This window comes from Thunnus albacares, chromosome 24, assembly GCF_914725855.1.
Source record: "Thunnus albacares chromosome 24, fThuAlb1.1, whole genome shotgun sequence".
Taxonomy (NCBI): domain Eukaryota; kingdom Metazoa; phylum Chordata; class Actinopteri; order Scombriformes; family Scombridae; genus Thunnus; species Thunnus albacares.
Genome location: NC_058129.1, coordinates 10,539,738 through 10,551,790, shown reverse-complemented (window position 1 = coordinate 10,551,790; position 12,053 = coordinate 10,539,738). Strand labels below are relative to the sequence as shown.

The following is a 12,053-nucleotide window of genomic DNA, read 5'->3' as shown; positions in this document are numbered from 1 at the left end:
GGAGGCCTTTTCTCCTCATGTTTGTGCTTTTGCTTTAGTGTGTGTGAGGCCTCCATATTGAAGAGTCACTTATATACATTGTACAAGTATTATACAAGTAGACCAGGCTGTTACGTTTCTGATTGGTCGCCACCTTCCTGCTTGATTGGCAGAAACTCCAATAAAATCCCTCTGAAGTAACTGATTTATTGCACTCAGCTAAACTTAAACTGTAAAAGATACAAAGTAGTTTGATGAATTGAAGATTTGATTATGTGTAATAAAGCCAATCAGGTTAGGAGGTGATTATTGTCTGTTTTCAGGTTTCTCCTCTTCTGGGACTCAGACAGGGATTTGTTTTCTGCCAGTTTTGGGTTTTCAAGTGTTTTTTTTAGACTTTAAAGGATTTGACTCCTGTGTAAAGTGTTTGTGCATCTGAGTAAGTTTTAGGATTGTTAAAAATTCAGCGTTTTTTAAAAATTATTATTTAAGGAAGGTTTTGGCTGGATGTGTTAAAGATAAGCAGTATGTTTATTTATCAACTACACATTGTTGGTGAACTGCTTCTTATTTATCAGCTGTGGGATATTGCATACACCTGTTAAACATCATTTTAGTCATTTTTTTTATAACACCCTACTCCACATAAAACTGCTTCAGTGCAGACACCTGTTAGAACAACCAGGACCAGTTTGTCTGTAACACCTGGTAGCCAGGCTGTGAGGTGGCTTGTTTCAGTGAGGCCACACCGCTGTCTCCTGCTCGTTTATGGACTCTACAGGTGCAACTGTTTGTGCTCTCTACTAAAACATTTAACTGATTTAGCATTACAGTGTCAAAATCACCCTGTTCCAAGGATGGTATCCTTAATTCAAATGACACTCTGCATCCTCTTCCTTTCCTGTGGCATTTTAACCTGTGTGTATGTACTTAGTATTTGTGTGAAGCAGTCTATAGGGAGCAGTATCAATGCTATATAAGTCAATGTTAAAGACTGAGAGTTAAGAAGAACATCTTCATTGTGCTGCAGGGATTGAACCAACAACTCTACTGTTGCAAAGAGTTAAACATGTGTTTTCAATATTCATCAAGACAGCTGCTCAAGCCAGGATTGAAGTGACAATCTTAAAAGTTTAATGGCACTGTTGAACACAGTGCACCACTGACTCAGATAGTATAAAGATGATGTCATTAAATGTTTTCAATCTTGAGTGGTGTCTGACTTTCAAGAGGTCTGAGTGATTGAGAATTGAACCCACAACTTCAAAACCTTTGAACAGCTGCCAAACAGACTGAGCTACTGGACCAGAACAGTGAAATGTCAAGATATTGGCTTTAAAAAATCTCCAAGCAGCTCTGGCTTGAAGCTTAAAACCTTTGAATAGCATTTTTTAAAACAGTGAGACTCAAGAGTCAAACCTTTACCAAGAGTTTTACATCTTAATTACAGCTGCTAACTTTAAAAAACAACTGATCAAGTCAGGGTTGAACCCACAACTCTAAAAGTTTAGTGTCATCAACACAATGTCAATCAAACACAGTGAGCTAAGGTTCTGGGCTGATAATTGGCTCTGGTTTGAACCTATAACATCAACAAAGTGAGAAAGTCACCACAAAGGTGGGTAACACCCCACTCCACATAAAACTGCTTCAGTGCAGACACTTGTTTGAACCACCAGGACCAGTTTGTTCGTAACACCTGGCAGCAAGGCTGTGAGGTGGCTTGTTTCAGTGAGGCCACACTGCTGTCTCCTGCTCGTTTATGGACTCTACAGGTGCAACTGTTTGTGCTCTTTCACAAAACATTTGAATTAATTTAGCATTACAGTGTCAACATCACATCAATGTACAGTGAGCTAAAGTATTACACTGGTTGAAAAAAATGTTCATTTGAGGTTTTCTATCTTTAGTCCGAAAGTTACCAAAAAGGTGGGTAACACTCAACTCCAGGTAAAATCAGTGTTGCACAGCTACGTTCCTTCAGCAGCATGGCTGCACTTTTCTTTAACCTTTAGGCCATTTCAACCACCCACCACTACAAAATGACATGTTTTCACTACGCAGGAAGAATTAATAATACAATCCTTGAAATGGGATATTTTGACCCTGTTAAGCTGTCAGTGTGATGCTAAATCAATCAACACTTTTCAATTACAGTCACTTTGGTTCTTGTCTGAGTATGAATGATATTTAGGAACACAAAAAGTTGATATTCAATCTTCAAGGAGTGTGTCTGTACCCTTGATGTTATACTTAACATTTCATTAACAGACATTTTATTGACACTTAGCCTAATGTAATAGAACTATTAGAAAAAAAAGAAAGACAGGACACAAATATTTATTTCCATTTTCATCTGTTTATTTGATGACAAACTAACAGCAGTGCTAATGTTGGATTAGGGAGCATTCTCTACAAGTGTATAAAAGGAAAACAGGAGCATCAGGACAATCAAAAATCACTTTGAAACAACATGATCAGTCTTTAATTAGTGCAACTGTGTTCATAAAAGCCCAGCAGCGCCCTCTGCAGTTTGCAAAGAGAAGTGAAAAAGCTTACAGCACCTGGTATTCCCAGGCGGTCTCCCATCCAAGTACTAACCAGGCCCGACCCTGCTTAGCTTCCGAGATCAGACGAGATCGGGCGTGTTCAGGGTGGTATGGCCGTAAGCGAGAGAAATACTCACACACACACTATTTATACATGATGTAACGTCATGTATTCTGTTTATATGTGTGCTGATTGTTTATGTAGCCTGTAGATTGTCTAGATAAAACACATTACTAGAAGACTAAATGAGGCTGTAACAGCTGTAACAGCGCGCTCCTCTCCATGTCTCAGCTGCTTATCTGTACACATTATTATATAACACACAGTCTTTATCATTCTTGTTAATGTTATCAGTGTAATTAGAGGTTCCTGCTCAGAAAATACACTGATGTCTTTATCTAGGCTACATAAACCCACACAGATGTTCAGGATGCCGATGATCGACATCTATAAAAGGTCTGTTTGTGAGTCTGGCCTTCGCTTACGGCCATACCACCCTGAACACGCCCGATCTCGTCTGATCTCGGAAGCTAAGCAGGGTCGGGCCTGGTTAGTACTTGGATGGGAGACCGCCTGGGAATACCAGGTGCTGTAAGCTTTTTCACTTCTCTTTGCAAACTGCAGAGGGCGCTGCTGGGCTTTTATGGGAAACAGGACTTAAATAAACGGCTAGATAAAAGGCTTGAAGACCGATGAAAGCAGACTATGGCTAATAAGCTTAAAAACAAAGCAGCTCACCACTGGAGGAACAATGTTCACAGGCATTCTGGTAAAAGTAAGAACAACAACAACAACAACAGTATAGTATGTGCAGCAATGTTTATTTATTACCACAAAATAATTACAAAAGTTAGGCATAAAGCTGGCTCACAATTTACAAGGAATCTTACAAAGTCAGAATAAATACCATGTAAATAAGCAGTTTTGACAAGCTTTGATCGCACTTTTCCCTCCAACAATAGTGGTGTAAGAAAGTGAAGCTTATTCAAGTTTTCAGTGACTCTGAATAACAACCTCAGATGAAGTGATGGATGGATCAAAATACAAACAAGGCAGAAATGAGCTGATGTTTGGCAAATGAGAACTTGAGGGCCTCTTTCAATGAGGTCATCTATGCTTAAAAGACAAAACAGCCCTTAATCTCACTCACTCATCCCTCATCAGTAGTACATGTGGTGTAATTTCATTTTATAAAAACCTGGTGACGTCAAACATTTACACAAAATATATAAAACCGACATGATGTACAGTCCTGATACTGAAACCACAAACTATTTCCTGATGTGCAGGAAAGTCCTTCTGTTGCTGACAGTCAGACATCTGGCTCAAATTTGGAGAAATGGTTTGTTGCTCAGGTCATGTTTTCCTGGAGAGGAGAGAAGGACAGCTGGTGAGATGGATCACACTAACCTGTCAATTTGACTAATTTACCTCATAATGTCACTGAAAACCAGTTAATTGGACTGGTTAATACATACAGTACATCTGTGGTGACTGCATATAATGTAAACGGCTCATTCAGGTGTGAGTATTAGAAAGACATTTGTGGAGAATTGGTATTGTTGTCTTGACTCTTTTTTAAATGTTGGGACATACAATTAAACTAACCTACATTTTATCGCCTCTCCATTCTGTTCGGACATTTAACTAATAACTACAGATGATTGGAATGACCTCACAAATCGCTCGATGACTCGTAAATGTTAATAGACAGAAAATTCAACATTATACAGTGTGTTTACAGGTAGTGTAAGAGCCACTTAGGCACATATTGACATTTGGTAGATTGAGGGAGTGAGAAGTTTAGTGTGGAGTAGTTTTTAAGATACTAATGTGATCAGAAACTGAAGAATCTGTTGTGACATTTGTCCTTTTATCCACTTGGATCTGCTTCATGCAGTATAGAAGGAAATGTGAGAGCATCTTTGTGAAGTCTGGACTTCATTTCCAAGTGAACACCTGCAGACCAGACAAATAGATAAAACACAATAATGCAGCAGATATTTGGATTCAGCTGGAAAATACATAACTAGTAACATTAATAAAAGCTCACAGGCACACATACAGTATATGAGATGGGACCATTATTATTATTAGTTACATTTCTGTTGACAAGTAACATGTCTGCAGTGTGAAAGACCAACATACTTACAGTGTTAGATGTCATACTGTCTCTCTACCTGTAGAGGGAGTGAAAGCTTAATGGGTCACTGCTACCTCTGATGGCTCTGCCTTTAAAGGACACGTTCACAATTTTTCAAGTTTGTTCTAAAACAATAGCCAGATGCAAAAATGAACATTGTTATGTTCTTCAGTTCTACTTCTGTGTAAAAATGTATTTAAAAATTGAATTAAATGTCTCTCAAAGTTACAGTCTTTTTAATGCCAAAGTCCTTCTTTATGTTACTAAACTTCCACTGCAGCTGAACAGGAAAACAGCAGCTGTGCAGCTTCGTATAAGCTGCAGATAAACTTTTAAATACATGTTTGCTCAAAACGTGGACTGGATGAACATGTCATGGTTCTGTCCCAGTCTGGCTCTATGTCCCTCCACCAGTCCATCAGATGACCTCTGAGATGACTTTTTCCCTGTTTGTTAACTGGACTTAGTGGGAGAAGGCCCTTATACAGGAAATTGGAGTTTGTTTTCACACTAGTTGTTTTCTTAAGGAAATGTGACTGAGGACTGTTGCTTGCTACACACTGACTCTCCTAGAAACTAAGTGCAAGAGTGAACTGAAACTCAGAGCAACAGTTGTCTTTCAGTCCTGTTTTTGTTGTTACATGCAGCCTTAATATGCAGACCACTCTGCTTGACAGATTTATTGGTTCATGTTTCTGTCAACAGTGATGTATGTTTCTAGTCTTTTAGGTAAAGGTTTCTAGGTTGGCAATGTGATGCTGAAGTTTATTTGCTGTGTTTTCTAAGTGTGACTTGTGTATTTAAGTTATATTCATGTGTATGTTGGGTTTTCAGTTGTTTTTTTCCTTCTGTGCTCCCAGCCTGCTCTTCCCTCCACACCTGCCCTGCATCAGTCTCGTTGGCTCTGCCCTGCTCCCTGTGTTTTCTCCAGCCAATCAGCTTCTTTCCTGTTCTCCTGATCATCTCCTCACTTCCCTCACTTGAGTTTCTCCGCCCCACCTGCACCTCATCTCCTCGTTAGTTCTGTTAGTATTTTAGTCCTGGTTTTCAGTGTAGTGTGTTTGGATCCTTTGTTCAGTTCAGTTTTGTTCTGTCTGCAGTCTGTTGCATTTGGTTTCACCTGCTCTGGTCCACAAAACAGAACAGGAAGAATGATCACAGCAAGCAAAACCTGTTTCCATGTTCATTTGAGCTGCTGACTGTTGTTTTAAGACAGAGTTGAAAGATTGTGAACCTGTCCTTTAACATACTGCATCTTATACCATATAACTGTGGAATTATTACACAGTTTATTATTTAAAAAGGTGGGCACAACATACAAGCTGTATCATTTTTATTTATTTGCTAAGTCTCTAAACTCATGATCTCAAACTCAAGTTAATTAACAGAATAGTGCACATTTGATGCAAGACATGTTTAAGTGTGTGTGTGTGTGTGTGTGTGTGTGTGTGTATGTTAGAGATCAAAATTTGAACTGGCCAATGAAAACTGTGGAGCTTAGAGTCAATTACAAAACATTTCCTTTTATAGATGCAACGTTTTGGTGCACAGAGTGGTTCTAAAGTCTATTTCTTCTTCGTTATACAGTTTTCTGGGGAGTGATATTTGAGCAAAATCATAACACGATAAGCCTTGGTCAGTTGGATTGGTACATTAAACACTGTTAACATTGCATTCAGTTCAATGCCAAAAACACTTAACTGACTTTGTCGAACACCGATTATTTTAAAATGATTAAAAATCATTCTTTTTCAATTCTTTTGGATCATGACTTGCTGTGTGTGTCTTATATTGCTTTTGGATTTAGTTCTTCTGAATGAGTTATCATCTGGTTGTTAAAGAAGAAAGAGAAATTGTGGGAGAAATGTTGATTTGAATATAGGGACAGTCTGAAGTCACAGAGTTATGCAGACGTGTTCTTGGTGAACTTACATATCTTGAATACAGAGCTGGCCGTGAGCCATATTGGTTCAGATATGATTCCTGTGAGTACTCTTTATTCAAATCAGCGTAGTGTTTCATCCTCCAGGCATCAAACTCTTTCTCAATAAACTGTAAAGCTCTTTCACTGCTGAGCACCTTACATGGTTAATCTTCTATAGTTGTGTCATCTGTGCCTTCAGAATAATAAAGTAATAGCACTGTTTTATAACAAAATAAAGTACTGATAAATATTTGTGAGTATAACTATAATGATATATAAGTCTTAGTTAGTTGGAGTAAGACCCAAGCTTAAACTATTTCCTTGGTCATGTAATCTTTTATGTGCTGTTATTAGTCTGTAATTTACACTCTTTCCTGTCTCTTAGTCTCATGATCATATTGTACAACAACCTGTTACGCAGCTTCCAAACTGAAAGAAAAAGTAAAAGGAGAATATGGAGTCACAAGAGTCATGCAGACGTGTTCTTGGCTTGGTGAACTGTCACCAGGACATTTACTATAACTGAGACACCACTTTGTTATCATTTTATTACATAAAAAAGATTTAATATTCTACCATTATACACATATTACACATGCTGGATTTAACAGCAGTTGTTTTGTCAAGTGATATTTCAAAGGTCAAGAATGAGTTTACAATCTGAAATTTTAAGCCAATGTGGATGAGAAGTCCTTAAGGTGCTCAGAAAACAATGGACATTTAAATATCTTCACTTAAATGCTGACTGTGTAAATTCTATCTGGTAATGAAGACCATGTGATATGATTGAAAGCTCCAGAACATCTATTAAATGGACCTTGTGGCAAAATTGTTTTGTCAATCTGAATATTTGATTGCAATTAAGCTAAATAAATTACAGTTGAAGGAATTTAGTATTTTTCACTGAATGACATAACTAGCAGCATAGAGAAACAACATTAAGGTCATAATTACTTAAGATATAATAATAATAAAATATTTTCATGGCTAATCAATAAATGTGTAGGTGGGTTGTGTTATGTTGGGGGAATTTGACCATTACCTCTGTTGTATTACCTCAATCATTGTAAAATCCTGGTGGCCCTGAAAGTAACCAGTAACTACAACACAGATTATAATCAGATTTCATTTTTTCATCTGGATGTGAAAACTGAAACTCTGAGAATTTCATAACAATAAATAATTATAAATGACAGTTTTAATTATTGATAAACTGTAAATTACTGTTTGTATATATTATATATTCTATTGATATTGTAAGATTCTCTGAACAAACTTTAATGTTTGTGACTTGTTAATTATTGTGTGTATGAACATCATCTACGCATTTTGTTTACCTTCTAATAGTGTTTTTGTCAAGGTCGTCCATTTATATTTCATTTTTATAGCTATATTACTGTGCACGTCAATGGAAATAAGCGGATGTCCTATTGATTATTTCAGCCGTTTATGACTGCAGAGTGGAGCCAGTAATTAAATTCTGTTGCCATCCTGATTTATGGTAGGCATGATTTAAAAAGTCAGTTGTCATGGAGATGGCTGAGCTACGTGTCCAACACTGTCTCTGTGTGAACGTCATTTCTAGGAAACAGGGTTGAAGTTTCTGGAGTGTCAGAGTCATCAAGTCACAAGGAGTCACCACAAACAACATCTCTGCTGGTACATCCAAACCACACATTACTTTGATAGTGAGAATGTTAACACTGTGTATTGTTTCAATTACTAATTTGAGCATAAAAGTGATGATTAGTAAAACCGACCAAATCATGTGACTGTTTTTCTCAGGACTGTTGTTAAAAATATTGTGACTTTCTTCTGTTAGCAGAAGACTGCAGGATTGTACAAATGAACTAAAATTCACACTTGTTACAGCATTTAGATGATTGATCATTGCTTCAATGCTTATAACATATTAATTAAAACTCTCAAGGAAGAAGTTGCGATAAAGAACTGACACAAAGTGGTTGCCCTTGCTTTATGTATCATTGAGTGGAGACTTGGATACTTTTCACTCAGTGACTCCATTTCTGGCAGTGCAAATGGATTGTAAACACTGTAAAGAGACACATGAGGACAGGTATGTATGTGCAATAAACGTGTTCAATAGGTTTTATATATTTGTTCCTCTTTACTCAGACAGTTCCGCCATCTGTGACGTCTCTCTACACTTAGACACTGGCTGGATGTGTTTGGAAAGAACTGATCCACTGAAGTCAGACAATGGATTTACAGTGTGTACATGGTGCGCTTTGACAGACACACCATTTTACATTTTCAACATTTGGATTTCAGTATTTTGTGTCATTTATCACTGACATCCACCGCTGCCTGGGATGTAATCTGGTCATGGCGTTTTCTTCACATTTCCTGATTACCTGTGCTCTACTCATCTGCTTATGTTCTGCTAATGGTGAGATTCATACTCATAAACACAAGAAGATCTGAATAAATATTTGCAAAGATTATTGCAAAACAGACAGTTTATCTCATTTTTTCAGACCTTAAAGGCATTAACCACAGTCTGCTGGGTTATGTGAAAAATACAAACTAATTTCTTTCTCAGTTTCTCAGCACATTATGTGAAGAAGCTTCACTAACACCAGTATCAAAATTACCATTAAGTTGATTGGACACCTCTCTGGTTCAGTGTTTTTCATGGTTTGATAAAATAACAATGAAGTTACTGCTGCTGCACCAGGTGTGCGTAAAATGCGCACAGCCCCTGACTACAGATATTCACTGGTAATCAAAGGAAAAAATCTTACATACGTTACACATTTATCATACATTAGGTGGCATTCAGTCACCACCTATTAACTTAAACTGAACTGACAGCTGCCTCGGCGTCTGACTCCATCCTCTTTGCCTCGTACACAAAGCAGTTTATTGTGGTGTTAAAGAATCTTCTGCAAATACAAAAAAGGAAAGAAATTGAATGTTTCCGTTTTTCCGCCTGACTGGATTGTTTCTTTACATCGTGGGACTCAGAGACATAATACGCTGTTTTATACTACATTTTAGAAACAAATCAGTGTATGTTACTGTTTCATATGTAGACCTATATTTATCCTAGTGGTAACTTTTTATTTTAACATTGATACCAACAGAGATCAGTATAGTTGAGTTCAAACTTGCAGCAATGATGATACAAGCTGCAGTCATGACAATCTTTTTAGTTTTGGGAGTCTTTCCAAAAGGTAAGAGAGAGATGTTACAGTAGTCTGTGCTTTTACAGAAGTCATTTTTTCTGCTGATATTGAAAGCACCGTGATGTTTCCTGTGTTATTCTTGTTTTCCACATTCAAAGTGCAACAGGTGAATGTTTCTTACTGGTCTTACTAATCCCTGGATGAAAACCTAATGCAAAACCACAAGACATCATTTTAAAAACTATTCATAACTCCTCCTGTTGTGGAGCCTATTTGGGGTTCCACCTAGTTTTTTACCAAGTTCATCTGGGCTGAAAACAATGGTGTCTCAAACTTCCCTAAAATCAAAAAATAAAATAGGGCCTGCTGGCTTTTAATCACACGTCATAAGCAAATAATCAAAATATCACGAGCACTTAAAGTGACTCACACTCTTTTTCACTTTTAACACCACTGTTCAGTCTCTATAATAAAGTTTAGTTCTTTACCTGCAGCCTGTCCTACTTTGAAAAGCAAAAATATATTTGCTGAAATAAATCATATTTTATCACTGAGTTGCAGTTTTACCATTACATTATAAATCAATTTTGAGCAGTTAAGTATCAATTTATAACAGAAATTGTGTTTAAATGTTCACATCAACCTAAAGTTCACACACAGCTTAAACACCATATTTCTTTTCCTCCATGCAGGTCTAACAGCTGTGATACAAACACAGCAGACTGTGATGGCAGAAGTAGGAGAAGATGTCCATCTCAGCTGTCAGCTCATGCAGTCTAGAGATGTTCTTCAGGTCACATGGCAGAAACCTTCACCTGATGGGAAGAAGAAGAATCTTGTCACCTACAACGAACACTTTGGACAAACAGTGAATGATGGTTTTCAGGGGAAAGTGGAGTTTAAAGATGCTGGACTGCAGAACTGCTCCATAGTTATCAGGGAGGTGATGGAGCAGGATGAAGGCTGCTATCTCTGTTTGTTTAACACGTATCCTGATGGTTCTCTGACAGGCAGAACCTGCCTCCAACTCTATGGTGAGCTCCTTTCTTCACTTTTGAAGACATATTTGTGGTGAATTACAGTTTTAACTTGTTTCACATTGATGGCAGTTAGAAATGATGGCTGTTAAATTGTCTGCTTGCCGTCATTGTGCCATGAAATACAAATACTTCAAACCACTAAAAGCATGTTGTACATACTCTGCATTTCGCACACTTTGCATCCAACTGTCATAAAAGTTAATTTTATTCTCAAACGTAAGAGGACATGATGGTCATGATATTTAAATTATATTATCATTATATAAAATTCCTCAGTTTGTGAAATGAAATGTAGGAAACAGAGACAACTGCTCATCATAATGTCCAAGAACCCAAAGATTTCTTAAAATACTTGTTTTATTCAGTCTAAAGATCAAATATATTTGATTTATATTGTTATAAAACAGAGGAAATCAGCAAACTAGTTGATTTTTTTGTAACAACTTGCTCCATGTGATATTTCTTTAATGTTTTGTCTTTGCAGAGCTGCATGAACCCATTCTACAAATCAGAGAATCAAAGTCTACTGAAGAGACAGTTGTGTCCTGCTCGGCCACAGGTCGTCCTGCTCCCACAGTAACTCTGAATGTCCCACAACAAGACCTCTACTTCTCTCACAACAACACAGTCAGTGTCACCAACACCAACGGTACAGTCACCATCACCACTGCAGCTGTGCTGTCTGGTTTCCATGGAAACGGTGCACAAATTGGATGTGCAGCACGACTGCTCTCAGTCCCTGAAATTCAGGTGTTTAAGACAATTCCTGAAGTCCAACGATCATCTGCTGTTGGTGAGAAACACTTCCAAAACCACAGATTTATAAACTGATTATCAACTTATGATTCTGATATTTGTTTTTCTTTTGTTCAGGTTTTAATGATGAATCTGGATCCAATAAGAGTAAGTTAACTTTAAAGTTGTCTTAAGTCAAACTTCACATTTAAACTGTAGTTGCTTTATGAGTGTTTAATGATTCATATCACATTTTTTCCTCTTTTTCTCACAGATTTCACTTTGATCGTTACATTGTTCACTGCAGTGTTTGTTTGTGTTGCTGTAGTCGTCACTGTCCTGCTCAGACATATTCACCACAACCAATATTAATGTTCTTCAAAGTGAGTCAGCTGTGCAGTGACTCAGTTTCAGTTTCACTTGCTGCGACTAAGTTATATGTTCAAGAGAAACTTGTCACAGCCATCGACTGTATTTATATACAGTCAAAGATCACAGCAAAGTAAGTTGTTGTGACACAGACTTCAGGGAGG

General features: G+C 37.4%; 1 protein-coding gene and 2 non-coding genes across 3 annotated transcripts in view; 2 read left to right on the top strand and 1 right to left on the bottom strand.

The window, feature by feature from the left end:
- LOC122976623 (immunoglobulin superfamily member 10-like) overlaps positions 1 to 12,053 on the top strand; it is a 106,560-nt gene that overhangs the window by 62,607 nt on the left and 31,900 nt on the right. The window contains exons 5-6 of the mRNA XM_044345204.1: positions 10,438 to 10,779; positions 11,270 to 11,535. Of these exons, the coding sequence (XP_044201139.1) occupies positions 10,438 to 10,779; positions 11,270 to 11,535 (608 nt within the window). The remainder of the gene's footprint in view (positions 1 to 10,437; positions 10,780 to 11,269; positions 11,536 to 12,053) is intronic.
- On the bottom strand, positions 2,532 to 2,650 carry LOC122977325. The gene has a single exon (XR_006401563.1). It is a non-coding gene; the product is annotated as a 5S ribosomal RNA (ribosomal RNA).
- LOC122977206 lies at positions 3,009 to 3,127 on the top strand. The gene has a single exon (XR_006401452.1). It is a non-coding gene; the product is annotated as a 5S ribosomal RNA (ribosomal RNA).